Source organism: Lemur catta, chromosome 1 (assembly GCF_020740605.2).
Source record: "Lemur catta isolate mLemCat1 chromosome 1, mLemCat1.pri, whole genome shotgun sequence".
Taxonomy (NCBI): Eukaryota; Metazoa; Chordata; class Mammalia; order Primates; family Lemuridae; genus Lemur; species Lemur catta.
This window is the reverse complement of record NC_059128.1, coordinates 111,883,744-111,911,508: the sequence shown is the minus strand read 5'-3', so window position 1 is coordinate 111,911,508 and position 27,765 is coordinate 111,883,744. Positions and strand designations below refer to the sequence as shown.

Below are 27,765 nucleotides of genomic sequence, written 5' to 3'. Positions count from 1 at the left end.
AGGCAGGCTGGGTGAGGGCACAGGCTCCGTACACAGAATTTACCAACTCAGACGAGCTAGGCGTTGGGGGGTGGTGCCGTGGGAGGACATCTGCTTCCCCAGGAAGATCCCTGGTTCCCCCAGCCCTGGCCCTGAATCCATGCACACAGGGCAGGTGGAGCTGAAGGGGTGACCCCCACTGAGAGCCCATCAGCACCCCGAGGTGTTTGGGATCTTGGAGCTAGGCCAGGACTCCAATGCCCCTCCCTCCTCCCCTTCTAGGGATCATTGAAGCCCCAAGGCCACCTCAGGGACATGTGCCTCTCCCTCCAGCCTCCTGCTTGGAACAGCACACCCCTAACTTAGCCTGAAGCCCCCTAGCCTAGAGCCTTGCTCCTCTGGCTGGGCCATCCTTGCTCTCTGCTGGCTTCTCCCCTTCATCTGTTAGGACATGATTCTGCCCCACTCTGAAAGCCCGTCCCTGACACCTGGCCCCATGAATACTGCCTTGCTATTCTCTTACTGTCCATGCTGGTCACCTCCAGTCAACAAGGGGCTCCTTGCCCCAGGCGTCACTGGACCAGGCAGGGTGGCAGCTTTCCTCCCTGGCACCCTCCTCCCCCATGCCCCCAAGCTCTGATACTTCAGGGTCCCCACTCCCACCTTTAAGTCACAGGGAAAAGAGAACAAGGCAAGTTGGTGAGATCTTTATTCACAGTCATGGGATACCCCCCAGGAAGGGAGAGGGAGCTGGTGGGGGTGGGGGGAGGGAATTGGGAACAGGTCCGTTGCAGACAGCCAGGCAATGTGGGTCCCTGAGGTGCAAGAGAGGGGGCACCAGAAAAAATGGAAGCCCGGGCAAAGGGGGACCCATGCAAAGGTGTTTATGGTACCTGGTGCCAGCCATGGCCCCCCGAGCAGACAACTGGGCTTAGGGAACTGGGGAGGCCAACCCTACCCATCTGTCTGCCTGTCCACCTATCCAGGAGGTCAGGGTGCTTATGGATGGAGTTCCCTATCCTCCATTCTCCGTTAACCCAGCTGCCTAGCTGCCCCCACCAAACCCCTATAAAACTGGGGTTCCATTTTGGAGACCCCTGATGTATGGAACATCTTAGAGGGTCACCCCACACATCTGAGCACTGTCTCAGGGACCTTCTGCCATGACCGAATCTTCAGGACAACCCAGTGCCAGCCAAGCAGGACTGAGGGCCCGATTGGGATGTCTGGTGTGGCCACTGCCCCTCACCTAGCAGGGGTGGCCGCCCTGCCCAGAAGCTCCAGGGGCACCAGGAACGGGTTCAGGGGGCAGATCCCAACTGCTTGCCAGGATGATCTCAGTTCGCTGGGCCCTGCCTTCTCGGGGGAGTGGGCGGTGGCCTGGTTGGGCTCCTCTGGCCCCCTGGCACCAGTCCCATCACCCTCAGCCCCAGGCCCCGGGTTCCCTCCAGCCAGGCTGGGCTCAGAGGCCGTCAGGTGTCGGTACATTTCTGCCATATGTTCCACCAGGGCCGTGCAGGGCAGGTGGGGCAGCTCCTCGGGAAGCGACATGAGCAGGTCAACCACCACAGCCGACTCTAGTGATGGACGGAGAGGGAGGGGTGAGGGGAGAACGGGGCCTGCCGTCCGGGGCACCCCCAACCCCTTAGAACCCACCCTTCCCTCCTCTTACCAGCTGCTGAGAGCTCAGGGCCATGGCCACTACGGGAGAAGGAGGACAGGTACTTGTAGATCTTCTCAAAGTCCACGGTGAAGTCTCCCTCGGCGGACAGGCCAGCCAGGGACCCGGAAGATGACTCAGGGGCGGAACCAGAAGCCTCACGGGTGGGGCCAGATGCCTCAGGGGCGGGGCCAGGAGCCTCAGAGGTGGCGTCCTCCTGCACTCCCGGGACGCTCAGGAGTAGTGGCTTTCCTCGGGCCCGCGTGGGCTTGGGGGGCTTGGAATGCAGGAGGCTGAGCGGTTCTGTGGCCGCGATGGTGAGCACCTGACAGGCAAAGCAACCGGGGAGGGGATGGGGGAAGTCTCATCTTCCACTCCTGTTGTGCAGAGGCTGAGCCCTCCATCTCCACCCAGTCACCAAATCCTCCCTGCCACCCTGAGCTCAGACAGATGGCCTCAGAGGCAGGGCCCAGGATGCCATCCGCCTTATTTGGACTCATATGTATGACCCTGTTCCCTGGGACCCACCCCCCACCTGCCTGAGAGATGGCTGTACCTGTGAGAAAGCCACTGTCAGGGCTTCCTCCAGCGGGCCTGTTATCTTCTCAGCCAGATCCATCCATACCTGAGTGACATGAGAAGGTACACGGTCAGCGCTGGGATCAGCCTGGAGGGGTCCCCCCAAGCCCTGCCCCACCTGGGGATCCCCCACAAGGCCGGCCCTGGGAAGCCCCGCCTTGCCCTCCTGCCTCACCTCTATAGGGGCTGGAGTCTGTGCCTCCCGGCGCCTTGGACCACCACCTGGATGCACCCTCCGAATGGCCTCCCGGGCCACACGGCCCTTGAGCTGCTGGAGGAAGTCCTGGATCTGGGGAGGAGAGAGGAGGTGGCTGAGCTCAGGGCTGCAGGAAAGAAGCCAAAGCCCACCGCCTTGCTTGCCTGCTCCAGGGCGGGCCGCTGCGCCCTAGCCTCACGCAAAGGGTCCCAGCGACTCTGCTGGGCGTCTGGCCAACGCCCCAGAGTATGACCAGCTACCTAATGAAGATGTAAGTCCCAGGTCTGTTTTGGCTCCTTCATACACAATTCATCTCCCTTCTTCGTCCACTCCTCCCATTTCTTTATTTTCACATCAACCTCATTGCGCCTGGTCCAACTGCGCGCTTTCCGACAGGCCTCCGCAGCCTCTGCCTCCGAATTCGCCCCGCCCCTAAATTTCGCCCTCGCCCCGCCCCTCAGCCCCACGTAAGCCCCGCCCACGACTTACCGCCAAGCTCACCACGCCCCTCAGGCTCGCCCGCTCACGCCCCAACCCTCCGCGGCATGCACCGGCCCGCCCCCAGCACGTCCCGCCCATCAGCCTTCCTTACGCCCCGCCCATGCCCCACCAATGCCTTACTCCTAAACTCGCCCCGCCCCTAAATCTTGCTCTCGCCCCGCCTCCAGAATCACTCACGCCCCGCCCCTCGGGAGCAACCACTCACGCCCTCAGCCACACGTACGGCCCCCCCCTCACCTCCGCGTCGCCCCGTCCCTACCCCTGGCCAGACCACTACCCGCCCCTTCCTACAGCAGCCCCGCCCCTAAGCTTCATCGTCGCCCCGCCCACTCCGCGATCCTGCCCAGACACACGCTAACCTCGCATCCAGCCTCGCTCTCGTCCGGGGACGCGCACCTCACCTCAACCTTGCTCCGGCCGGGTAGCTCCCGAGCCAGCTCAGCGGCGTCCGGTTCCGGCTGGCCCCGCCGCGCCTGCAGCAGTCGCAGTAGCTGTCGCTTCTCACGGGCGCTCCAGGCCGCAGGGCCGGTCACCTCGCCCAGATAGCGCGCCGGGACGGTTCGCCGCCGCTGCGGCGGCTTCATGCCTGTCGGAGAAGCGCCTGTGCTCTAGGGCCGCTTCCCTAGTGGGTGGAGCTACGGAGGCCGCTGAGGCCTGAAAACCACGTGCGGAGGCGGAAGTGGCTGGGGGCGTGGCTCTGCGTTCGTGGAACGAACGAAACCGCCTCTATGGAGAAGATGGGGAGATTGTCACCTGATCCGAGGCATGTACGAACGAGAGCTCAGCCCGCATTTTACCCCATTCGAGGAGCGGAGCCGACACCCTGGATCTCGTGCCTTCCCTCAGTTTCTGGGCTAACTCGTGAAACGCCTACTGTGTGCTTTGCTTCTCGAAGAGGGCTGGTTCCTGTCCAAAAGGCAGCTGTTCGGTCGGGGTCCAGAGCCTGGTTGTGGGGTCGGACAGGCCTTGGGGACCTTGGGCAGGTGATTTAGCCTTGTCGAGTCTCAGTTTCTTCATCTGTAAATTGAGCTAATAGTCCCACTCTTGTCTATGCGCAAGGGAGGGAGGAGCTCCAAACTTAAGAGGAGGGCGAAGTCCAAACCAGCGAGGAGACCCGAGTGAGAGCAGGGTCGGGCGGTGGGAGTGGAAAGCAGAGAAGGCTTGGCTGGAGGAAGATCGCAGGGGGCAGGTGGGCTACTGCAGGGGTAGGAGGCGGGGCTTATTTTAAATTTAAGCTGGTGGGGTTAGGTGTTGCTTTCTGTTTGGGACAAAACAGCCTTCAGTCTCCCCTGACGGGTGTGTGTACACGTGTATGTGGGCGTGTGGGCCCCGCCCCCAAGTCAGGACTTCACCCAGCCTAGATTTCCATCCCGCCCCAGCCCCTCAGTCCTGGTCCTAGGCCCCTCCTGGAGTCCCCTCCTCCTGTCTGCCATCCCGCGCTTTGCGCACACACTTGACTCCACCAAAACTCAGCTGGTCAGTCCGGAGGTTTATTTTGAGCCCAGGTAGGAGGAAGTGGAGGAGGGGAGAAGCGTAGGGGTAGCGGTCCCATCGGGTCAGAGATGCTGGGCAGCGGGTCCAGTCCTGGCTAGCCTGGTCCCAAAGCCGCGGCTGAGTGCATCTCAGGATCGTGCTGTGGGAGGGGCGGCGGAGGCTGAGCAAGGGAGGGGACATTATGTCGGCCACCCCCTTCCCGGCAGACCAGTGGCCTCTCCCATCAGTCTGTATGCTGGGGTGAGAGTGGGAACTGCGTCTGAATCCCAAATTCTCCTTGCCTAATGCCTGTCCAAAATTTGAGGACCCCTGGCTCGACCCAGAGCCCAAAGCCCACCGCTGGTGACCCACTGCCTGAATTGGAATCCCTCCTCCACCAAATACTGTGACCTTTGACACGTTATTTAACTTCAGAGAGTGCCTCATTTTTCTCCTCTGTAAAATGGAGACTATAATAGTATCTACCTGAAGGTTGTTGTGAGCATTACTTATTTACGTATTTTTTAGAAATGGGGTCTCCACTCTGTAGCCCAGGCTGGGTTGCAGTGGCGTCATCATAGTTCATTGCAGCCTGGAACTCCTGTGCTGAAGGAGTTTTATCCTTCTGCCTCAGCCTCCCGAGTAGCTGGGACTATACAGGTGTGTACCACCATGCCCAGCTATTTTTTGTAAAGACGGGGGTCTTGCTATGTTGCCCAGGCTGGCCTAGAACTCCTGTCCTCAAGCGATCCTCCCACCTCAGCCTCCCAAAGTGCTGGGATTACAGGCGTGAGCACCGCGCCCAGCTGGTTATGAGGATTAAATTAGTTCATATGCGTAAAACAGAACAGTGCCTGGTACAGAGTAAGAGCTATGAAGTCACCGTCAGCCCCTCCTTCCTCCAGCTCCCCCACCTCCGCGTTTACCTGCCTCACTGGGGCCTCCTGGGCTGGGTGCCGCCGGGCGAGGTTCTCGGGGGCTGGCCGGGGGGCGGGGGCGCTGCAAGGGAGAGACAGGCAGCAGTCGGGGTGGCTGCGCGCAGCGCCGGGGTAAGGGCGCCCCCTCGGGGCTGATGCGGGCATAGCGGAGTCGGGGCTATGGCGACTCAGGCTCAGTAGGCGGGATCGCCGCGACCCCGGGTCCGGACGCTCAGGAATAGTCTGGGGGCTGGGCAGAGGTCCCGGCGTGGCCGAGGTCTGTACCTGAGTGCGCGCAGACGAGGCCGAGCCCGGCGGCCAGGGCGGCGCCCAGCACGAAAGCTGCCAACACCAGCGCCACCACCGGCGCGGGCTCCAGGGCTGCGGGGGCCGGCGCGGGCGGCTCGGGGCGCGCGGCGGCGCGGCCCGGGACGACCTTGGGGGGCCCTGCGGGGAGTCGGCTGTACTGAGACTGGGCCCAGGACCCGGAAGTCCTTCCCACCCCCGCCCCACGGCCCCCTGCGCGGGGCGGGGGGGACTGCGCGCTCACTGGGGGGCGGCCGCGGCACGGTGACCACGATGGGCTGCGTCAGCGTGTGCAGGTGGGGGTTGTCAGCACCCAGGCTCTCGCCGCTGCCACTGTTGGCGCCCACGCACGCCTCATCCTGAGGCAGGCACTGGGGGCAGGTGCGGGGTGGGGAAAGAGACCGGGACGTCAGGGCCCGGGACCCTGGCTCAGGTCCCCAAGGCTCCCAAGAGAGACCTAAGAGTCCAGCTCTCCACCACAGCCAGAAGGCCCCTTGGAAATCCGGCCCCTTAGGGTCCATGAGCCCAGCCCCTAAGTGTACAAGCAGCTAGCTGCCCAGCCCTTGGGGACCCCAAATTCCAGCCCCTCAAGGAGGTCACAAGATCCAGCTCTCTCAGTACCTAACCTGTGAAGCTAACATCAGGTGCCCAGAGATTCGACCCTCAGTGGCCTTTTGCACCCAGTTTCTCAGCCAGAGCCGCCCAGAGTCCCGGAGCTGTCCATGAGGGAACCCGGTGTCCACTCTCTGTCTCCCGAGGAACTCTTGTGCACAGTTCCATGGGCCCCTGGGGTCCTTGAGCCCAGCCCCCAGCCTGAGAGAGACCCAGTGTCTACCCCCCAGTCCCAAGTGACCCCAGACCCCAAAGCGCCCAGATGCTCAGATCCCCAAACTCCGGGGTATCCTCAGCCGCCAGTGCCCAGCCCCCAAAGGGCCCTGGCGCCTGATCCCCGGCTCTGCCTTCGCGCACCCGCGATGGCGGGGGCGGCGTCAGAGGCCCAGCCCGGCGGACTCCTCGGCGGCGGCGGCAGCGGCTCAGCTGGCAGTGGAGGAACTGCACCGAGGCGTTGAACACCGGGCGCAGGCGGAAGCTGAAGCGCGCGGGGCTGGTGGCACCCGGGCGCGGCGGCGGTGGCGGGAAGGCGACAGAGGCTTCGGCGGGGCAGCCCCCGCGCAGCAGCGCCAGGGCTGGCCCCGGGGCCGGGCGTGATGACGGCGTCACGGAGCAGCCGTGCAGGGCCAGGCCCCAGCGCGGGGAGGGACGGGCCAGGGCTGCCTGGGGGACGGAGACGACATCAGGATCGCCCGCCCCGACCTGCTGCCACCAGCCCTCTGTGCTCCCGGTGTCCGCACCTGCACGAACACGCGGCTGTCCGCTGGGACCTCGAGCGGCCCCGCGCGGCGCGGGAAGACGTCCTCCACGTCCGACAGCTCCAGACTGAAGAGCGGTCTGCGCAGCCAGGGCCCCGGCGCTGCGGGAAACTGGGGTGCTGGCGGGGCGGGAGGGGGGGGAGGGAGGGCGACACTGACAAGGGAGGCCGCGCTGCCCCTTAGGCTCTCAGGGAAAGTGACCCGACCATCTCGCCCCCGCCGCAACCTTTGGAAAAGGGATGCGGTGGCGGATTCACCCAGGCTCCGCACTGCGCCACGTCTCTGCAAGCGGGACAGTTACTGTGCTGTGCCCCCCGGCGACCAGCGCAGCCCAGCAGCTGAGGCTGGGTGCAAAGCTGGGAGCCCCTGGGGACGAGCCTCCAAAGCAGGTGAGGAAACCCCCCCGGCAGAAAGGGCTGAGGTGCACAGGAGGGTGGAAGGTCAGGCTGGGAGTCAGAGCTCTCTCGCCTCCCCCCAGGCTACTCCCCTTTCTAAGGGCAGGTAGGTGCTGTCATCAACAGGGGGGTTGGGGGGTGAGGGTGCCCTCCCCAGAGGCCCTTCTGGACACAGCCAAAGCCCAGTCAGGCCACCAGGATCTGGGACTTTTCTGCCTGTCCAGGGTTCACACTCCCAGGCTGAAGGCAGCGGCAGCAAAGGTGGGGGTCTCCCCTCCGTGCCCGTGCACCAGCGCACTCGCACACACCCTGGCCAGGGAGTACACACAGACGTCCGCTTCCGGGAGGCCCTCAGCTAGGGTCCTTGTCAAATGCTGGGGACTGCCCACACACCCACTCTGGGGGGCACCTGCACAGCCCACCCCTCCCACAGTCCTAGGCCTCTCTGCAGCTGCTCCCAGCTTTGAGGAAGTCCCGGATGTGGGCCAACCAGAGGACGGGAGAGGCAGACCCCACCCTACCCCCTTTCCCCCAGGTGGGGTGGACAAGAAGTCAAGTGGAGGAAGGACCACACAGGGAGGGATAGCAGTGGGACAGGCCCAGTGTCCCCCTCCGCCTGTACATACCAGGTGGCCCAGTGGGTGACGCGGTGGTCCCCAAGAGCAGGGCCAGCAGCAGGAGTGCAGAGCCCAGCATACTGCACTGGCCGAGGTCAGGGTGTCTGGGGGCCAGAGCAGAGGCACCAGCCTGGCTGCACCCAGGCCTGGCAGGTGGGCAGGTGGCCCTGTCCTTGGCTGGGCGGCCACCCTGGGAGGCAGAGAGCGGGGGTGGCCAACAGGGACTGACATCAGAGCCAGGGCCCAAGGCCTGCAGGGAATTAAGGACTCCTCTCCGGCCCGTCTTGTGGCTACTGGGGGCAGGGAGGCCCTCACACTGGCCGCCCGATACTGGGCAAGCTACTCTAAACACCTCCTTCCCAGCGCCACCCCCCACTCTGCCTCAGTTTCCCCTCGATGCAGATGCCTCAACCACCAGAACAGCACCCCCTCCCCAGCCCCCTCCCACCTCCCTGCCAGGCTTCCGACACACCACAGACTCGCAGAAGAAAAGGGAGGAGTTTATTCTTAAGCGTCTAAGGATTTACAAATGAGGGCATTTTGTTTTAAAAAGGGACAGGGCAATACTGGCGGCCTTGGGCTGGGCCGGGCCACCCCAGGCTCCTGCCCGCCCGGTCTGCCCTCTGCCTGGTCCAGAGGGATGGCTGGTGACGAGGGGGAGGCCGAGGGGGAGGCCTGGGGAGAGGCGGGGAGGTAGGAGAGGCTCCCCCAGGACTCCCCCATAACACTGAAGGGAGGTGGTGGGCAGACACACACGCACAAAAAACGGAAAATCAAGTTAAATAAAAATAAAACCAGGTAGCCCAGCCTCGGGCCTCTACCGGCCCAGAGCCAGCCAAGCAACCTTCCAGCTACCCGCAGAGGCCCCTGTGGCTGGCCCCAGGGAGGGAGGGTGGGGGCCAGGCCTGTCGGCACCCCTACCTGACCCCTGGCCCCTCACAAAGGGGAGCAGAGGCAAGAGAAGGCAGCCTTCCTCCTGGGGCAGAGAGAAGATGACTTCTACTACTTTTAAACATGCGGCATTTTGTGACTATGATAAGGAGAGTTCAGACCACAGATGAGAGGATACAGCAACCCTATGTCTACGCTGCTTCAGCTACGTCCAGCGAGGTTCCTCACCTTTGGTGTTGGTTGGTTTTTGTTTGTGGTTTTATGGGGTTTTTTTTTTTGTTTTTTTTTTTTCATTTTTGTGTTTTGCTATTTTGTTTTTCTCGTCCACGTGATTTGCATGCATCACCAACAAAAAGGAAACACACCCCTCCTGCTCTGCCTGCAGCATCAGCAGCGAGTGCTTGGGGGACACCTGGCCTGCTGTGGTGCGGCACATGCCCCCTCGCCCCCGCTGGAGCCTGTCACATGTCCCTGAACCCCCACATCCACTCCCTTCCCCCTCAATCCAACTCCCGCCACACTCCTTCTCGTCGTCTTCAATTCGCTCTGGCCGCCTGCTCCCGCCACGCCCCACGTCTACCTTCCCTGAAGGCCACCCTGTGTGTGGCCACAGCCCCTTGGGCCCCCTCCACACCCCCTGAGGTCTTCAACTCGCCCCTAAGCTGGGGCCAGTCTCCCCGTCCAGGGTCAGCCCCTGAAGCCGGAGCTGCAGCACCCGGCCCAGCCCCCAGAGCCCGTGGGCGGTCGGGGGCCCCTCCACAAGCAGCTAAACGTGACTTTGGTAAAAGTTTCTGAAGGTACCAACAAACCCCATGAGAACAAGCTCTTCTCCGCCCCCCACCCCCCACCAAGTACAATAAAATACAATAAACTCCAAAAAGGACCCCCTGAGATCAAAGAGAGAGAGAAAGAGAGAGAGACAGAGAGACCAGCCCCGCCGGCTGCAGCTGCAATGCCCACAGCCCCTTCTGGGGGCCACTGACTCATTGCCCCACGGAGACCTAAGCAGACCCAGGGGTCCCGCCAGGGGTGGCTGAGCCCAGGCTTGGGCCAGGAGGGAAGCAGAGGCAGGGAGGGTGACAAGGACAGAGGTAGAGGGGGTGACAAAGAAGGAACAGGTGCATGGGGAGCGGCGAGGACGGCACGCTCGGAGAGGGGCTGGGGACTCAGGGGTCTCTCCTGGCCCCTGGGGGCCACCCCAGCCCAGAGGTTACAACTGAATAAATAGCGAGTCTGCTCTCGGCCTGTTGTCGTCCGTTCACAGTGTCTGTCCGGGGAACGCACACGGCCGGCTGACCCCGGGGCGGGAAGGGCTGGGGCCTGACGGCCCGTCTGTCCACGGCTGGCAGGCAGGGAGTCGGGGGTGGGTGGGTGCCCCTACTTTCTGTCCTCAGCCCTCGGCGGCCATCCGGGTCCCAGGTCTCCCCTGGCAGGTGGCTGGGTGGGGAAGGGGGGCCTGTGGCCATGCCCCTGGCCCTTGTGGGGCTGGCCGCCGCCATGCAGCTACCTGAAGAAGGGCAGGTGGTGTTGGCTCAGGACCCCGCTAGTCCTCGGCGACTCGGTCTTCGCCATGACATCCTTGAACCAGGACGCCACGTCCACCTCGAGTGTCTCGTAGCGCCTGATGAAGCTGTGTTCCTGCAGGGGCCGAGGCAGAGGCTTAGGAGGAGGGGGCCTCATGCTCAGGGCCTGGGGCTCCTGTGGGGATGTTCTGCAGGGACAGGGATGGGGAGGGGCCCCGGGTACTCACAAGTAGCTTATTATACTTTGGTCTCTTCCTGTGATCTTTAGTAAGGCTGCAGGGAGGAGGGAGGGAGGGAAATGAGAGCTGGCAGGAGGGGCCCGGCTGCCCCCCACTTCTCATGCCCCAGGTGAGCTGGGGGTTGTTAAGGTCTGAGCGGGAAGGACTGCTGATGGTCCGGGCCCTGGTGACAGCTGGGACCTGCCCAGGTATGCGCCCTGAAGCCTCCCAGCCCTGGGAGACCAGATGAGGACCTTCTGCACACACAGTTCAGCTTGCTGTGGCTGGGTGCCCACAGCCTCCCACGGCCACCTTGCCAAACACCTGTGGGGCCAGCTGTCCCCTCAGGCTGGGTCCAAACCCAACTCGTGGCCCAGGGCATCAGCTCCAGCTCCTGTCTGTGCCCCCAGCCAGGAGCCCATGCACAGCTGCCGTCACCCCAGGGCGGCCCCCTAACCCCTCCTGCCCCAAGCAAGGGGCCTCCCCTGACGTCCCTGAGAGGAGGGCAGGCAGGGCAGGGGTTCTCACCAGTCTTTGACGAAGGACTGGAAGTCCCCTGAGAAGCCCATGTGACCGGGCAGGAGCGGGGGCTCTTCCTGGAGGACTTTGGTGAGGACCTCAAAGTCCGTCTTGCAGTTCTTGTAGGGAAACTGTCCCGTCGCCAGTTCCACCTGGGAGGGAGATGGGCAGGGCTGGACCTCGCAGGCACAGGGTCGGGGGCCACACCGGACCTCACCCCAGGCCCGAGGACGGGGTGGGGTCCCACTCACCAGCGAGATGCCCAGGCTCCACACGTCAGCCCGGATGTCGTAGTCCGGCTTGGTGGGGTCTGGGGGGTCGATGCGCTCGGGCTGCCGGGGGAGAAGGGGAGGCTGTACCCCAGAGGCCGCCAGGGCCCGCCGCCCCCCATGTGCTGGGTCCCCACTCACCGCCATGTAGGCAGCGCAGCCGGCGCTCCGCGTCTTGGCCTTGGAGTCGACCAGGCGGCCGCTGATGCCGAAGTCGCACAGCTTGATCTGGCCTCGCTCGTCCAGCAGGATGTTAGAGGGCTTGACGTCTCGGTGGATCACGCCGTGCTTCTCCTTCAGGTAGTACAGCGCCTTCACGATCTGCGGCGTGCACAGGGGCAGGTGCCCATGACCGTGGGCCCGGGCCTGCCCACCCACCAGGCCGCCAGCCCAGCCACTCACCGCCACCGTCATCTTGCCCAGGATGCGCTCGGGGATGGGGCCCTGCATCCGCTTCTTGAGCTTCTCGGCGCACGTGCCCATGAGCTCCATGGCAATGAAGACATCGGTCTGTGGGGGACACACACAGGGCTTGAGATGGCAGCGCCTTCCTGCCCCCCCCGGAGCAGCTCTGGCCCCAGGGCAGGGGTGGGGGCACCCGGCAGGGCAGGGGTGCTCACATTGGTGATGAAGGTCCCAAAGCACTGCACAATGTAGGGGCAGTCATGGCTCTTGAGCACCACGTCCAGGTCCATGAGGATGCGCTTGTTCTCCTCCTTGTTCCCTGAGCGCCGCATTTGCTGCACGACAGGCATGGAAGGAGGGGAGGGACCTCAGCACCGGGGGACCGAGGTGTGGGCCAGCCCGGGGGCGAGGGCTGAGGCTCACCTTGACTGCGATGACGTGGCCCGTCTTCCGGAAGCGCATCTTCCACACCTGGCCGCATGTGCCACTGCCCATCTCACCCAAGTTTTCTAGGTCGTTGATTTCTGCCTGGTAGCGCTGGGAGGACAACAAGGGCTGGAGGGTCCCCGGGGCCTCTGCTGTGGCCCTAGGATGGGCCCAGCCTACCTGCACACCCCCTACCCCAGGGGCGCCGAGTGAAGGGTGGTACCTGGCCCCCGATGGTCAGGTAGCCCGTCTGCTTCATGATCTCCTGCAGCTTCTGGTCAATCTCAATGCTGGCGGGACAGGGAGCAGGCGTCGGTGTAGGGGGCTCCCGAGCAACCAACCCCCCTGCAGCCCCCACAGGACTCTCTACGGCTTTGCCCAGCCCCACCAGCCCACGGCTCACCTCTCCATGCTGCGGGGTGTGAACAGAGTTGCTGGGAGCCCCAGCATGTGGCGGGGCCGGGCGGGGGGCGTGGGGTGCTGTGGGGAGCTCTCTGAGGACGGTGAGCGGCTGCCCCCATCGTTGGCCAGCGGGAGCTGCAGGGCTGGGGGGTGAGAACCAGTGGCGGGGAGGGGTCAGTGCCCAGCTGGCCTCTGCTCCAGGCCTGGCACTGGGGGAGGGGCCGGGACCCTCACCTTCCCCTCTCTGGCCTCCCCAGCTGCTGGGTGAAGGAGCTGGGGTCTCTCAACCCACGCACTGGGCCGTCCTCAGGGTACCTCCTCCCACCTCTGACCGGGCAGGAGACTGAGTGGGCTGGTGGGGGGCGAGTGAACCCCAATCTATACTGACAGAGAAACGAGGTGGGGACCTCACAGTGTCCCTCAGCCAGGCAGCTTTCCTGGAGTGTCCCTTTCCTCCCCACCTCTGCCAAGGATGCAGGTCAAGGATCACAGTACCCATACTCTGGACCAAGTGAGGACAGAATACCCGCCAGGATCAGCCTGGGCTCTGGCCCTGCCGGCAGCACGGAACCTGGCCCCCAACAAGAGCGGGGTGGGCCACCCCAGGGAGACAGTGGGCATGGGACCGGACCCCAGCTTCTAGCTGCCCTGCCCCCACATTCTGCTCCAGGGTCAGGGAGGACCCCTCGGGTCAGTGGGCTAAGCAGGGGCAGGACTGCAGGGTGGGCCTGCGTACTCTGGGGGGACATCTGGGGGTATAGCCCCTGCAGGAGCTGGCGGGACTGGGTGGGGGGCCATGCTGGGCCAGGGGGTGGGTTCTTTCCAGCAGCCTGCATGCGGACAGCTTGGGCATGCGACAGCGGGCGGGCAGGCAGCGGGCAGGCAGCGGACACCCTGGGATGGGCAGGCGGCATTAGGGGGCGGGAGGGCAAGAGACAGACAGACAGACAGGAGCCAAGACTCGGGGCCCAGCTGCCCAAAAGGGGCACTGCAGAGACAGGCCAGAGAGGGGCCTGGGACAGGAGAGCAGGCTCACTGCAGGATTAGGTGTCTCCCTGGCTGAGCGGGCAATAAGGTGTGGGTCCCTGGAGGAGCCAACCCTCCCTTGACCCCTCGAGCCCCAGAGGCCCTGACCCAGGAAGGGCAATGGTGTGCTCGCCTCGGGGCACTGGCTACGGGAGCCTCCGAGGCACCCCTCTCCCTGGAGCCTGCCCTGCTCCTGCAGCCTCCTTGGACGCCCTCCCTCCGGCCTCGGCCCCCTTTCTTGCCCATGGCCCAACAGACTCCCGCCATCTCAGCCTAGTGACAAATGGGCAGAGACAATCTGCTCCAGCTGCCAGCAGCCGGGCCCTTGCCTTGCCCTGTTGGCCAGGACCTTGGCCTCAGCCAGAGAGAGGGGGCAGGTAGGGGACCCTGACCTGCAATCCTCAGGGGGGTGCACGGCCTGCCAGGAGCAAAGGAAGGGCTCTGGGGCCTGGGGAGGCCTCCCCTCCCGCTGCCCCTGGCCACAGCACTGCCTCCCCCCGCTCAGTGTGTCCCTGTGCCTCTGCTCTGCCCACGGCCTGAATCATAGTCCGGACCCCTCCTAGCCCCTGCCCCCCCAATCCAGCCCCAGGCCCTCTGCACCTGGACTCTCTCCAGCACCTCTGGGGGGGTTTCCTGCCCTGCACTGCAAGCTCTCTGGGGGGAAGGGCCACACCTCGAAGTGTCCTATTGGTCCCCGCCCTGGCACAGTCCACCTGGCCCTCTGAGGGCTGCCCAGAGCTCAGGGAGGTGGCTGCCAGCCCACAGACGGGGCCACGGTAGGGATAGGAAGGGTGCTCAGGTGGGGGCAGGAAGGAGACACACGAAGCCCTGAGAACGGAGATCACAAAGGTCACAGAGGTGGTGACAGGCCACCTAGCATGTCAGGAGGATGGAGTGAGAGCAAGAGTGTGTGACAGAGAGAGAGAAAGAAAGGATGAATGAATGAGGGACAGCAAGAGAGGGCTGGAGGGCAGGTGCCCAATGACGCAGACAGGAGCCTCAGACATGCAGGCTGCCAGCCCCACACATGTGCACACGCTCATGCAAACACATACTCCCAGGGCATGGCACAGACCTCTACACACATGCAGCCAGGGACAGACACCCCCCTTGCCCACCTGACACACACACATGGTCAGGCACACACACGGGCAACCCTGCCACACTCACACACAACTACCCCCGGGCCAGACCCCACACCCAGTCTCCCTCCCAGCACAGGCTCGGGCGAGGCCCAACTGCCCGCCACGTCTGCTCCCAAACACGCTGGCGCTTGTCTTCAGGGCCTCAGCTGGCTGTGTCCTTGCCCCACCCCATGCCACCTCCAGGGACACTGTGCTTGAACTCTACCTTCTCCAAAGGCTTTCCCGGACCAGCCCCCTGCAAAGCCCCTCACCCTGCTAGAATGTTCTCCCTGGCGGGGACTGTGCTCACTGTCCCCAGGCAGTCTCTCCTAGCACAGCCTCAGCTCCTCAAGGAGAGGGGCTCGGTCTGTTGTGATGACTGCCATGTACCTGGTGCCGAGGACAGGCCCACACCCAGGGGGGCACTACACATTCATTCCATTGTTGAGATGGATCAAACAGGCAGGGTCCACCCACCTGGCCCAAACTTCTCTCTCTCACTTACACACACACTTATGCCACGTCGCACACACGTGCCCCCTTGCAGGCCACAGATTCCTGCTCTGCGGGGGCCATTTCCTCCTTCAGGGAGTCCAAGCCTGAGCCCAAGAGGAAGGGGGTAGGAGGAGGTGAGAGGGCACAGAGGAGGCCGGGCTGGGCCAACGTTGCGCGAGTGGCATGAGAGAGAGTGAGGGTGACAGGAGGAGACATGGACACGCACGCACACACACACATGGGGGGATGGGGATGGCTTTCTGCGGCCGGGGCAGCGGTTAGGTCAATGGTGCAGATGTCCAAGCGGCGATGATAAAAAGGCTGGTACCTGCTCGTTGGGACGGGGCAGGAGCAGGGCTTAGAGTGATCACAATAACTGGATGGGGAAAAGGAAGAAAAAAAAACAACACCACGATAAATCACAACAGAAACGACCGATTCGTCCAAAAGAAAAGAAAATCAAATCATAATGAGGAGGAGGGGGAGGCGCGAGGCACCAAACTGCAGAGATGGGTAGAAACCGACAGAGATGGCAGAACGGGGAGGATGGGATGGAGCTGACAGACACACACGCCTGGAGGGGGCTCCTTGGGGGCCTGCCCGCCATGAACCTTGCTCTGCATGGGAACAGCCACCCCCTAAAGCACCCGGGCCCCATACCCAGCCCTTTCTCATCCATGCAGGGGCTGAGGAGGGCAGCCCTGTAGAGCCCAGCAGGGACCTTCCATGTCTGGGCCAGGCTTCCTGCCCCAGGCAGTGTCCAAAGCCAGCATGTCCACCTCCAGGACTTGTCTGTATCCCAAGAGACTCCTCACAGGGGAACCCATGCCGACCCAGGTTCAGCTGACTTCCCTCCCAGAAGAGGGAGGGTTGGGGGATGAGGGGTGTCAGGCTGTGAAAGTCAGGCTAACCAGGGGAGTGGTTGGGGTACCCAGATATGGGGGGGAGTGCCTCCTCCCTCCTGGCAAGATGACTCCACAGGGAACTATATAAACTATGAGGGCCACATCAGAAGAGACATAAAAGGTAGCATTTCACTGGGTCAAGAGAGACACAGAAAGGAACAGGGGTGGTGGGTGCTGTTCACAGTTTGTGGGGAGGGGGAAATCTGATTCCCTCTGGCTGAGGGGATTTAGGGATGGGGTCCTGTGAGACACAACGAGGAGGCTACCTGTGGTCGTGGTGATCCCAGGCCAGGTTGTGTGTGTGTATGTGTGTCAGTGGGGAGGTGTTGATCCAGGATGACAAGACGTCAGGGAAATTGGTGCTGAGGTTGTGGGAACCATCAGAAAGGAAGTGGATGTGTGCTGGGGAGCCTAGATATAGTCACACTAACCTCAGGTGTCCCCAGGCCAGGGGGGTATAGGTGTTAGATCAATGGGAACAGTAACTTGAGCCTAGGTGACAAAGTCACCAGTCTGGGGGTTGGGTGTGTATTTCTGGAGAGACCAAACATGCTCACCGAGGTCGTGGTACTGACACTAGTCACGGGGCTTTGAGGGGGATTGGTGCAGGTAGGTTAGGGTCTGCTGAGCCCAGTGACAAGCTCATCCCGGACTGGGGAAGGAACCTTCAGACACAGTCATAGGGAGACCAAATGGAAGAAACCTCAGTTCCTAAGAGATGGAGGGGGTGTTGTATGTGGTCAAGTGACCTCAGGTGTCCCCAGCCCAGGTGTGTGTGTGAGCAGATCATCCGCTGAACTGAGACAAGCTCCCAGGTTGGAGGCGGGGGATGATCTTGACAGTCACTGAAAATGACGGGAATGGAAGCCCCGGGTCGAAAAGTATGTCTGTGTGTGCGGGGCGACCTGGATGGGGCCACGGTCGCGTGGAGTAGGGGACAGCCTGGCTCGCTGCAGGTGACAGAACCTCCAAGGATCTCGGCGATGGGGGCGGGCCAGCGGGAGGGGACCTCGCCCGGGCCGGGTCACCAGGCTCCCAGGCCCCGAGGGTGCGAACCCCTAGGCCGGGGGAGGGCCCCCCGGGTCACCGTGACCGTCTACCCACGAGACGATGGCGGGGGAGGCGGAGAGGAGGAGAGCGAGCGCCCCGGAAGCGGGGGCGGGGCCCGACGGCGGGGGCGGGGCCTCCCGCGGCGCGCGCCCCGCCCCGCCCGCCCCCTCCCCCACGCCGCCGTGCTTACTGGGCCTGGGCCGCTGGGGGCTGATATCCAGGTTGAGGTCGATCCTCCGCCGGGCCTCGCGGTTCTCCTGCTTCAGCTTTGCTTCCAGGCGGGACAGCTTCTGCTCCAGGGAGGACGCCGCCATCTTCCCCGCCGCCGCCGCCGCCGCCGCCGCGCACCGCCCGGTCGCCCGTCAGTCCGGCAGACAAACACCGCACTGCGCCTGCGCCCGGGTGACCCCGCCGAGCCGCCGTCTCGCCCCGCAGGGCGCATGCCCGCGGCGCGCACCCGCCCTTCCCCGAATGCGAACCTCCGCGCGTGCGTGCTTCGTCCCAGCCCGAGGGATGACGCCACCTAGAGTTCGCGGCTGGCAACGTGCGAAACCCTCGCTCCCGCCCCGCCGTGACGCGCATGTGCGAATCCCCGAGCGCGCCGCGCAGAAGCGCTGCTAGGAAACCCACGGTTTTTTCAGAGAGCTGTGGGCGGGGGAAGCGGCGCGCATGCGCATGGAGCGAGCGATGCGGCCACGCGCGAGGCTTCTGCTGCGCATGCGCGCCCGTGGACTCGCTTTGCAGCCGTCACCTGTGGTCTCCACGACGGTGCAGCGTCAGTCTGCTGCTCGCTCTTTCCGGTTCGGTCCTGTCTGACAGCCGCGCCCTCTCAATACGGGGCAGACAGTGCTTCATTAAGATCCCTGTTATACTTAACTGCTGCCTGGGCTGCTGCCGGCAGCGCGGTGCCACCTGCTCACAATAATTCGGCTCCTTGGGAAGCCTGGTCCATTTCAGCCAGTCCAGCAAGCTCAGGGTTGGCGGAAGCCAGGCGGGAGGGGAGGGCCCTGGGAACCCAGCGGCGTGACCCCTGACCTCAGCGACGGGGCCAAGGTCAAGGCCAGAGTTCCTGGACAGACGATCTTGGGACCTAAGACGCCCCCCTTAGCTGTCCCGCCCCCGGGGTGTGAGCTCAGCTCCTGGACACGCGGAATTCCTATCTGAAGATGGGCCCTGGGTTTAGGCGTCTTTGCGCTGCGCCCCTGCATCCTAAACCACTCCTTGTAGTGGTCTGAAGGGTGCTTGGGGGAAATGTTCCCACCTGGAACCCAAGGTCCCCTGAGAGCAGCTTGCCTTTGCTCTTAGGTGCCAAGAATCTCCAATTTTGCAAGGACACCTGGGAGGTGGCCAAGCCTAGGGTTGATCGGGCAGGCTGTGCCAAGTGCCCTGCCAGCTCCAAATCCAACGGGAACACTTTGGGATGAGTGTTGAAGGCTTGTGGGTGGAGCAGACACAACAGCATGGAGTTAAGAGGATAAAAAGGGGAGGTGGGGAAAAGTGATTCTCCAGACAAAGCTAAGCAGATGACGCCATTGCATTTCTCCTTCGGATTAGCTGAGATCGCTACCTTCCCTTGTTCCAGGTGGCCTTCTGTGCCTCTGTTCCCCAGACAAGAGGCTCACACCCTTGATTCTGGCCCATGGGAGTCACTTGGCTCCGTGAAATAGAACGTTTAGACAGTGACAGAAGTGGACATAAGAGATAACAATTAGAGTTCTGACAATGAGTATTATTTATTAAGCACCCACAGATGGAACATTCGAAAGACATTCTCAGAAAAACATAGCTTCCACGGCAAGTGTTCCTACCCTGGAGTCTGCCAACCTTAGAAAGTCCATGAAGTTGTTGACTGCCCAAAGTTGTCTGCAGAGTTTTATGTGTAAGTGTACACAAGCATTTTCCTGAGGAAGGAGTTGCCCAGCTTTCATTGGTTTCTCAAAGGGTCTAGGATCTAAAAATGGGTCAGAAACTAGATATTTGGATACCTATTTTTTAGGTCAACATCTCTCAACATGCCATCCTAGGAATACCTGCATAGGAATTGTCTGGTTTACTTATATTGGCGCAGGTTCCTAGCCCCTACCCAAACCTCCTGTGTTGGTCTTTCAAGGGTAGGGACTGGGATGTTTTGTTCGGTACTAACTAACTCCACTGTTGATTTTGATACATGGCCAGATATGAGCTGTATTGTTCTGAGTTCACATGTCCATAGCAAACAACTTATAAATAAGGGATTAGCATCAAAATTGGGGTAGTGGGGCTGGTCCCTTGTGTCTGTGTCCCCTCCTTAGGAGAGAATCCCAGATGTAAGCCACTGTTTTGGGGGGGAGGGCTGGAAATCCCGCTGAGATATGCCCCCACCCCTATAGGTGGCACTCATTGAGCCGGATTATCCAGTTCTGGTCTAGGGATGGGGCTAGCCAGCCAGCCACAGACACAGGTGTGGTTTTGGTCTGAGAACTCCATGACTGAGTTAATCCCTCCATTTGAGGTTCTATGCTGAATCCACAACCTCCTGTATCTCCCTAGACAAACTAGTCCCAGATCTTGCCTGGGCCCCACCAGGCTGACACAAGTCTGCCCCTCCTCTCCTGGGCTCACGTGGCCACCGCCCTTAGAAGACAATGGTGGAGATTCCTAAGCGGTGGCATCCTTGGGGCCTTACTTCAACACGCCGCGCCCACCCTGGCCTCATTCCTCCTCCATCTTCTCTCGTACCTCTGCGGGCAGGCCCTCGTACAGGGTGTCTTCCACCAGGAGCCCCGCCTTCTTCAGCCCCCCACAGTGGCCAAGTTCTTCGGGCAGCGCCTCTAGCCGGTTGCCCTTGAGCTCCAGGCGGATGAGGGCCCTTAGGGCCCCCACGTGGGTCGAAAGCTGGCTCAGGTTGTTGTAGCCCAGAAGCAACGTCCGCAGCTTTCGGCAGAAAAATAGCTCATCCGGCAGGGCTTCGAGGGCGTTGTAGGACAAAACCAGGTGCTGCAAGCTCTGGAGGAGACCCACCTCAGGTGGCAAGGAATGCAGCCCGTTGTGGGACACGTCCAGCAGGCGGAGGCTGGAGCACAGGCCGAGCTGGGTGGGCAGTGTCTGGAGCTTGTTGTGACTGAGGTAGAGCTGCTCCAGGCTCCTGAGCTTCCGCACGTGCTCAGGGACGTAGGCGATCTGATTGTGCCACAGCCTGAGTGTGACCAGCTTTCGGCAGTGCTGGAAGCTAAGGATCTCCTCGATGGACCGCAGGTGGTTGTCCTTGAGGTCAAGTTCCTGCAGCGCCCCGAGGCTGAACACCGCGTGGGGGATGCGCTCTAGCCCACAGGCCACCAGCTCCAGCTCCCGCAATGCCGCCAGCTTCTTGAGGCTGTTGAGGGCCAGCAGACGGGCCCCGTCGTTGTGCAGGCTGAGCCGCTGCAGGTGTCCGGCCACATCGGTCACGCTAGCTGGCACCTTCCCTGCGTTGCTCCGCAGGGACAACACCTTGAGCTGCTTCAACTCCCGGAGGCTCTCAAGGGTGGCTGCCCGAGTCAGCTCTGGGGGGAAGAGCCCCTCCAGATGCAGCTCCTCCAAGCCACGAAGCCCAAACACCCAGAGGGGCACCTCACGGAGCTCTTCACACTTGACGCGGATGACCTTCAGGCGGTCCCTCAGGAAGATCTGCAAGGAGAAGGGCAACCTCGCGGGTGAATGCAGCAAGCTCAGCTCCTGCAATTGAACCAGCTGCGAGAGCCCCGGGGGGAAGGTGACATCACAGATGGCCTCCAGCCTCAGCGCCTCCACCTCGCTGAGCTCGAAGACAGTGTCTGGCAGCCCGGGGAGCATGCAGAGGGCCAGCTCCAGCCGGCCCCGGGCATTGCGCTGCAGCTTCTGCCGAAGTTTCTCCGGCGTCCACTCATGGTTGAGGTTGAGCTGCTTCAGGCGGCTTTCACTGACCTCGGAGAGGAAGACAGCAAAGCGCTTGGAGTAGAGCGAGTCATATTGGTCGATGAGATGCAGCATGAAGGCGAAGTCATTCTTGACATCAGGAATGTCACCCATGCCAGTCTCCTCCCGCACGGAACGGAAGGAGTACTCCTTGAGAGGCCGGTGGAACAGCCAGTAGAGTGTGTAGAGGCAGGTGAGCCCATAGACGCACACGAAGGAGATGTAGCAGAATGCCAGCTTGGAGAAGAGGTGGGCCTTGGTGTGGTTGCAGCAGAAACTGGCATAGCCCGTGACTTCGGAAGTCTCCACCCTGCAGGCCACCAGGAAGCTGATCTTCTCCACGTAGACCAGGTTGTAGACCAAAATGGCCAAGAACTTGCACACTTTGAGCACCGTCTGCCGGATGTACATTGTATAGAGGATGTCCCCTTCTTCCACGTGCACACGGAACTTCTTGACCTTCTCAAACAGGGCTTTGGCCTGCTCACCCTCCTTCTTGTCAAGCAGGGTGACAACTGGTGGCTCGGTCACCACTTTCTCCGGCTCTGCCAGCACCTTCTCCTTCTCACCCTCCCCTGCCTTCCCTGGCCCCGCCCCTGCTGCAGCCGCCATGGTCGCTGTTGCCCGTCCAGCAGCCGGGCCTTTCTGGTTCTCCCCGGAGACCTCAGATAGAGCCCGCGTGGTCCACGGAGAGTCGAAACACTTGCCCAGGATGGAGATGAAGTGTTCGATCTTGGAACTGGTGCCAGGGAACTTGAACCAAAAACTGGTGCAAACCATGAAGATGAGTGTGTGAATGATCACGAGGTAGGGGAAGTACTTGGCATACCAGTGGAGGGCCGTCTCGTAGCACAGCTGGTTAATGAAGCTGTACTGCTGCAAGTCCAAGTTGTTCTTGAGGCCATGAACCTCCCTGAGGCCCCCCATCTGCTCAGAGACCCCCCGTGGCAACAGTTGCTGGCACGGGGCCTCTGAAACATTCTCCCGGGGCTCGTGACTGGGCAGACAGATGATTTTGTCCTGTGTCACCTGTGCAGATGGGAGAGATGGCAAAAGAGAGTGAGGGGTCTGGGGAGTCAGGGGGTGGAGAAAAACAGGCCAAAGGTGGGAGACCCCAATCCCTGACTGTCACCAGCCGGCTGTGACTCCAGAAAAGTTGCCAAACCTCTGAGCATTGGTCTGTGTCTGAAAAAGGAACTAGGTTTACTTGTGTCCCCCACAAAACATGTTGAAGTTCCAACTCCCAATCCTTGTGAACGTGGCCTTAATTAGAAATAGGGTCATCGCAGAGGTAGTCAAGTTAAGCCCAAGCCATTAGCTTGGGCCCAATATGACTGGGTCCTTATAGAAAGGGGACATTGCTGGGTACGGTGGCTCAAGCCTGTAGTCCCAGCTGCTGGAGAGGCTGAGGCAGGAGAATTGCTTGAGCCGAGGAGTTTGAGGTTGCAGTGAGCTATGATGATGCCACTGCACTCTAGCCTGGTGACAGAGCAAAACTGTCTCAAAATCAAATGGGGTCAGAATCGGTCTGTGAGCGGTGGTGGGCCTCTGGTTTGTCCTCCTCTCTCCCCTTTCTTCAGTGATGGGAAAACTTTGGGACTTCCCCAGGTGCTGGCCCCACCCCTCACCTGGAGGGTGCAGCCGAAGACCCCGATCATGAGCATGGCCACCGTGAGGTACTCTGCCAGTACATCCCACCAGGGTTTGAGCACCTTGAACGCGGGCTGCTGTTCCGTGAACTGCTTGAATTCAGCCACCGGGATCATCCTGCCTGTAGGAAGACAAGGGGTGCACAGAGACTGTCAGGAAGGGGCACCTGGACGTTCCATCCCAGGCAGGCCTGCACCCCCAGTCTGCTCCCGGCCATGCCACATCCTGGCAGAACCCCCGAGCTCTGCGCCCCCACCTCCCTCTTAGCCTGGCCTTGTTTTCCCCATGAGACATCACTGCCTTTCCAGAGGCAAGCGGCCACCATTCTCCCCAGCCACCCTCCCTCTCGCTCCCTGCACCCCAATCTCACTCTGTCGCCCTCTCAGAGCTCTGGAAGGGCAGTCCCTGGGGCCACTGTCCCCGGCCTCCCCGTGTGTCCCTCTCAGAGCTCTGGAAGGGCAGTCCCTGGGGCCACTGTCCCCGGCCTCCCCGTGTGTCCATCTCCTGTAAACACCTGCTCCTGTGCTTCCTGACTTCAGACACTCAGTGTCTGGGCCTGCTCTCACGCCACCAGACTTGAGAGTGGCCCAAGGCTCAGGACTTCCGGGGCGTGGGTCCCCCCACCCCCTCCAGGGGCACTCTGGGCACCACCTCCAACCTCCAACTGGAAAAGCCGGCTGGAGCCAGGCTCTGGTTACCAGGGCCTCAGGGGCAGGGAGTGGCCACAGTCACAGCCCTGGGGGTAGGGGGAGGACCAGAGCTAGAAGCCAGAGACCTGGGCTCCAAGACACATGTCCAAGGGGTGGCCGATCTACAAATGAAAAGCTCTTGGGGTGACACCTACCACAGGGACTTAGATGGGTGAGGCTGCCAAGCTCCCCGATGGCCAGCCACTCTGTCTGTCCCTGGGTTTCCTTTTAGACCAAGATATCATTATTGTAGATACAGACGGCCAGGCAAGAGTCACACGGAGGTGTGGGACAATTTCCCAGGCAGGCAGCTACTTCCCCAGGTTGGAGGGGGAAGGAGAGGGTGGGGCCCACTTCTGTGCCATCCAAGCTCGCCCAGTCTATATCTCCTGTCTTCTTCTTCTTCTTCTTCTTCTTCTTCTTTTTTTTTTTGAGACAGAGTCTCACTCTGTCACCCAGGCTAGAGTTCAGTGACATCATCATAGTTCACAGCAACCTCAAACTCCTGGGCTCAAGGGATCCACCTGCTTCAGCCTCCTGAGTAGCTGGGACTACAGGCTTGAGCCACGATGCCCGGCTGATTTTTCTATATTTGTAGAGATGGAGTCTCACTGTTGCTCAGGCTGGTCCCAAACTCCTGAGCTCAAGCGATCCTCCCACCTGGCCCCCCAGAGTGCTAGGATTACAGGTGTGAGCCACCGTGCCTGGCTGTGTCTTCTTCTTCTTTTTTTTTTTTTTTAAGTCTTTTAGAGACAGGGTCTCACTCTGCTACCCAGGTTGGAGTGCAGTGATGTGACCATAGCTTACTGCAGCCTCAAACTTTGGGGCTCTAGCAATCCTCCTGCCTCAGCCTCCCAAGTAGCTGAGACTACGGGTGTGCACCACCACACCACACCTGGCTAATTTTTAAAATTTTTTTGTAGTAGAGACAGGGTCTTGCTAGGTTGCTCAGGCTGTTCTCAAACTCCTGGCCTCAAGTGATCCTCCCACCTCAGCCTCCACAAGCCTGCTGTGATGACAGGCGCGAGCCACCAAGCCTGACCATCCCCTGTTTTCTTATACAGATTCCTGGGAGCCTCCTGTCCTCATCCAGCTAATCTGTTAGCTGGGCACAAGCTGGGTGGGCCAGGAAGGGAGGCATCTGGGCTGCCAGCCTGTCCTTGCTGTCCTCCCACCCATCTCCCCAGGGAGAACCTGGGACAATCCTGCCTCCCTGACCTACACCTCTGCCCCTGCTCTGACACCTCTGTGCCTCCCTTTCCCATCCCTATGTCCTCCCAAGGCTTTAGCGTAACACTGGATGAGGATACAGTAGGGGTGGGGGTGGTGATACAAGATGCAGGCCCCACCCACCAGGCTGAGGGCCAGGCTGTCCACATGGACCATGCCTGTTAATCCCTGAGATGGCTCCCACCTTAGTCTGGGGGATCTGCAGTTAAGCGGGCAGGCACAAGCATGCCCACATAGGAACTCTCCCTGCAATCCTGAAATGCTGTGGGTCCCCTGACTCAGGCCATATGACTTACCCAGAACCAGACACAGGCAAGGGGGTGCCCAGAACACAGGATCCCTCATACAACAGCCCCATCTCTACCTAAGCACTCCCTGTCCTAAGCAAAAAGCCAAGTAAAGATGCCCCAGGGCATTAGACAGCCTCAGACACCAGTATCTTATCTGGGAGAAACATGCCCAGGGCAGCACAGCAATCCCCAGGGAATGAATATATACATTGCAGCCACCAGAAGGGACACCTGGGGGCATTTTGGGGCATGCACATTTTAGTTTTGTGAAATGAGGTCTTGCTATGTTGCCCAAGTTGATCTCAAACTCCTGGCCTCAAGAGATCCTCCAGCCTCGGCCTCCCAGTGTTGGGATTACAGGTGTGAGCCACTGCACCTGGCCTGAGTGTGTACCATTGTGCACAAGGGTACAAAGTCCAAACACACAGTGAGCTGAGAGGAGACCCAGAACTAGGGAGTCCTAACATCTTCTTTCAGTTCTCAGTTGCTTTACCTAAGAACAGTAACTCTAGGGGCTGGGGCAGAAATGCCACCTACAGGGGCAGGGGTCAACTTCCCACACTTGCACTCCTGGTGTAAGCTCTGCCACCCACCTTCCCCGGTGCACAGTCACAGGCAAGAAGGTGGAAACAAACACACAAGGGCCCATGCGATGGCCCAGTGGCTCCCATGGAACACGGTGTATACAGACAGAATCAGAAACAGACTCGGGGGTTATCATTATCTGTCTCTGTGACTCAAACTTGATTGTCCTGAACCTGCCATTAAATTCGCACAGATGGAAGGCTTGGGAAGAGGGACTTATACAATTGGGGGAGGGGCAGAAAAAAACAACCACAAGAACCACACTCAACTTACACCACCAGACGCTCTTGATGCCTCATTTTGTCCCAGCTCTGGGAGCGTGGGTGTCGGGGATGTTACTTTCCATATTCAGGGGAGAGAAATAACTTGCTCAAAGTTTCACAGTTACAAGTGACATTTGAGGGCTGGCCCCTCCAAGCCACAAGTCCCACCAGTGGGATTGCACCCACTTTGTTCAGATGCAGTGTCTTTGCCAAAAGATATGGTGGTTCACGCCTGAAATCCCAGTACTTTGGGAGGCCAAGGTGGGAGGATCACTTGAGGCCAGGAGTTTGAGATCAGCCTGGGCAATATAGGAAGACCCCCATGTCTAACAAAAATTTTAAAAAATTCCTCCTTTGAGAGGATAAAATTTAAAAAAATAATAATTAGCTGGATGTGGTGGTGCACACCTGTAGTCTTAGCTACTCGGGAGGCTGAGGCAGGAGGATCGCTTGAGTCCAGGAGTTAGAGGCTGCAGTGAGCTATGATCACGATACTGCACCCCAGCCTGGGGGACAGAGCGAGACCCTGTCTCAAAAAGGAAAAAGAAAAAAAGAAAAGAAAAAGAAAAAGGAGCTGAGAGTGGTGTTTCCAGCAGGCCACGAAGGGGATATCTTGTAACCTAGGACTACACGCCACACGCCCCCCCACCCAGCACTGGTGGCACTGCCTGTCCCCTCCTCTCAAGCCACTTGCCTCCAAAGGTCTGGCGGAGGACTTCTTGCTGCTGGGTGGTACCCGGTGATGGCGGTGGTGGGTGCTCCTGGCCACCTAGCCCCCTCCCCACCCACAGCCCTGAAAGGGGTCTTGGAAAACACAAGGTCCAACCTCTGCCTTTTACACAAGGGGGAAACTGAGGTATAGGGTGGAGGAAGGATCACTGCTTCTTAGTAGCTGATCCTGGACGGGGCCCCAGGCCTGTGGACTCCCAGCCTAGTACTTTTCCCAGCAGTCCCTGATAGCAGACTTAAAAGTCTGAGGAGGCTTCAAGTTCAAGAGCTCCAGAGGACAGACAGACTGGGGAGAACCCGAGTGGTAGGATTGTGGGGTTTTGAGGGGCTCTCAGGGATGAGTTGTTAATGTCTCCCCAGAGGCCAAGGAGAAGGAAAAGTTGTCAAGACCCCTCCCGCACCAAGGTCGACCCCAGACTGTAGATCTTCTCTTTGTTACTTGGCCAAGACCCCCGCCCCCACCCTGCGCTCCCAGGACAGGCACCCCTGGGGCTGGGCGGGCCTCCGTTTGCGCGCGCCCTCCACCCCCACCCCTGCTCCCGGTGTGCCCCGGACGGGCTGCCCAGGCCACAGCACCCGCGCACCTGGGACGGGTCCTCCCCTCTGCCAGACCCGAGCTCTCAGCCGGACCCCCACCCCGCCACACCTGTGGCGTCCTCAGGGGCGGAGAACCACCTAACTCACCGCTCCCGGACGCACGCTGGGCCCAACAACTCCTGGGTCCCTGGGAGCTGGGCGGCCGGGACTCCCACAGAGTTCCCGGGCGGGCCGGCGGGCGCGGGTGAGTCAGGGCGGGCGGGACAGGAGCCCGGGAGCCGCCCCGTCCCGCCCCGCCCCGTCCCCGGAACGGTCGCCCTGGCTGGTGGCAGGAGCTCTCGGGTTGACCCCGCTTCTGACACGCCACGTTAGGGGGTCCCGGGCAGGCGGGGATACTAATCCCGCTGGGCAGACGTGGCCAAGGGTCTCAGAACGCGGCAGTCCGGCTAGACTCGGCCGCTGGGTGAAACTGGAGAGAGCTGGAGGCCCTGGGCTCCCGGAGCCAACCTGTGGACGCCCTTCGGGAAGCCAGGCTGCATACACCTCCTCAGGAAGGTGTGGAAGGGCCTCCTCCAACCTCCCCAAGGCCCAGACACCTGGCCTCAAAGTTCAAGCAAGGCACAGGTGACCAAAG

The 27,765-nt window shown here is 61.3% G+C and overlaps 4 protein-coding genes across 5 annotated transcripts; all 4 read right to left on the bottom strand.

Annotated features, from left to right (window-relative positions):
* Nucleotides 1-670: 670 nt before the first annotated feature.
* SNAPC2 (small nuclear RNA activating complex polypeptide 2) lies at nt 671-3,729 on the bottom strand. The gene is made up of 5 exons (XM_045547700.1): nt 3,317-3,729; nt 2,394-2,507; nt 2,196-2,264; nt 1,652-1,964; nt 671-1,556 (listed from the first exon to the last, which is right to left on the bottom strand). The coding sequence occupies exons 1-5, from the start codon at nt 3,497-3,499 to the stop codon at nt 1,225-1,227; spliced, it is 1,011 nt and encodes a 336-aa protein (XP_045403656.1). The 5' UTR covers nt 3,500-3,729; the 3' UTR covers nt 671-1,224.
* A 1,808-nt stretch (nt 3,730-5,537) lies between these two features.
* TGFBR3L (transforming growth factor beta receptor 3 like) lies at nt 5,538-10,383 on the bottom strand. The gene is made up of 8 exons (XM_045549400.1): nt 10,099-10,383; nt 8,561-8,668; nt 8,003-8,183; nt 7,465-7,541; nt 6,964-7,263; nt 6,581-6,886; nt 5,856-5,982; nt 5,538-5,752 (listed from the first exon to the last, which is right to left on the bottom strand). The coding sequence occupies exons 1-8, from the start codon at nt 10,381-10,383 to the stop codon at nt 5,538-5,540; spliced, it is 1,599 nt and encodes a 532-aa protein (XP_045405356.1).
* Nucleotides 8,473-17,731, bottom strand: MAP2K7 (mitogen-activated protein kinase kinase 7). 2 transcript variants are annotated; one of them, XM_045547680.1, is made up of 12 exons: nt 17,437-17,731; nt 15,620-15,667; nt 12,648-12,789; nt 12,468-12,534; nt 12,242-12,355; nt 12,034-12,153; nt 11,816-11,923; nt 11,555-11,734; nt 11,396-11,476; nt 11,154-11,296; nt 10,635-10,680; nt 8,473-10,522 (listed from the first exon to the last, which is right to left on the bottom strand). In XM_045547680.1, exons 1-12 carry the CDS (start codon nt 17,558-17,560, stop codon nt 10,388-10,390), a joined length of 1,308 nt encoding a protein of 435 aa, XP_045403636.1. In that variant the 5' UTR covers nt 17,561-17,731; the 3' UTR covers nt 8,473-10,387. The 2 variants fall into 2 exon arrangements, with proteins under 2 accessions (XP_045403636.1, XP_045403642.1); XM_045547686.1 differs by lacking the exon at nt 15,620-15,667 and having other exon boundaries at nt 17,437-17,691.
* Nucleotides 17,732-18,964: 1,233 nt separating this feature from the next.
* On the bottom strand, nt 18,965-27,377 carry LRRC8E (leucine rich repeat containing 8 VRAC subunit E). The gene is made up of 3 exons (XM_045547667.1): nt 27,279-27,377; nt 22,787-22,929; nt 18,965-22,187 (listed from the first exon to the last, which is right to left on the bottom strand). Exons 2-3 carry the CDS (start codon nt 22,922-22,924, stop codon nt 19,938-19,940), a joined length of 2,388 nt encoding a protein of 795 aa, XP_045403623.1. The 5' UTR covers nt 22,925-22,929; nt 27,279-27,377; the 3' UTR covers nt 18,965-19,937.
* Between the last annotated feature and the right edge of the window lie 388 nt (nt 27,378-27,765).

Bases quoted from the DNA above. Each gene is read 5' to 3' on its own strand.
- LRRC8E (XM_045547667.1), bottom strand. From the start codon at position 22,924: ATGATCCCGGTGGCTGAATTCAAGCAGTTCACGGAACAGCAGCCCGCG. The intron at 22,188-22,786 runs GTGAGGGGTGGG...CCATCTGCACAG, and splicing joins TCTTCGGCTGCACCCTCCAG to GTGACACAGGACAAAATCAT.
- MAP2K7 (XM_045547680.1), bottom strand. From the start codon at position 17,560: ATGGCGGCGTCCTCCCTGGAGCAGAAGCTGTCCCGCCTGGAAGCAAAG. The intron at 12,154-12,241 runs GTGAGCCTCAGC...CCTGTCGTGCAG, and splicing joins GCCACGTCATCGCAGTCAAG to CAAATGCGGCGCTCAGGGAA. The intron at 11,297-11,395 runs GTGAGTGGGACC...TCTCCCTCCCAG, and splicing joins GGAGCCTGGGCATCTCGCTG to GTGGAACTGGCGACGGGACA.
- SNAPC2 (XM_045547700.1), bottom strand. From the start codon at position 3,499: ATGAAGCCGCCGCAGCGGCGGCGAACCGTCCCGGCGCGCTATCTGGGC. The intron at 2,265-2,393 runs GTGAGGCAGGAG...CATGTCACTCAG, and splicing joins AGACTCCAGCCCCTATAGAG to GTATGGATGGATCTGGCTGA. The intron at 1,557-1,651 runs GTAAGAGGAGGG...GTCCATCACTAG, and splicing joins CCCTGAGCTCTCAGCAGCTG to AGTCGGCTGTGGTGGTTGAC.
- TGFBR3L (XM_045549400.1), bottom strand. From the start codon at position 10,383: ATGGCGGCGGCCAGCCCCACAAGGGCCAGGGGCATGGCCACAGGCCCC. The intron at 7,264-7,464 runs GTAGCCTGGGGG...TCCCGCTTGCAG, and splicing joins ACCTGCCCTTAGAAAGGGGA to AGACGTGGCGCAGTGCGGAG. The intron at 6,887-6,963 runs GTGCGGACACCG...TCCGTCCCCCAG, and splicing joins ACAGCCGCGTGTTCGTGCAG to GCAGCCCTGGCCCGTCCCTC.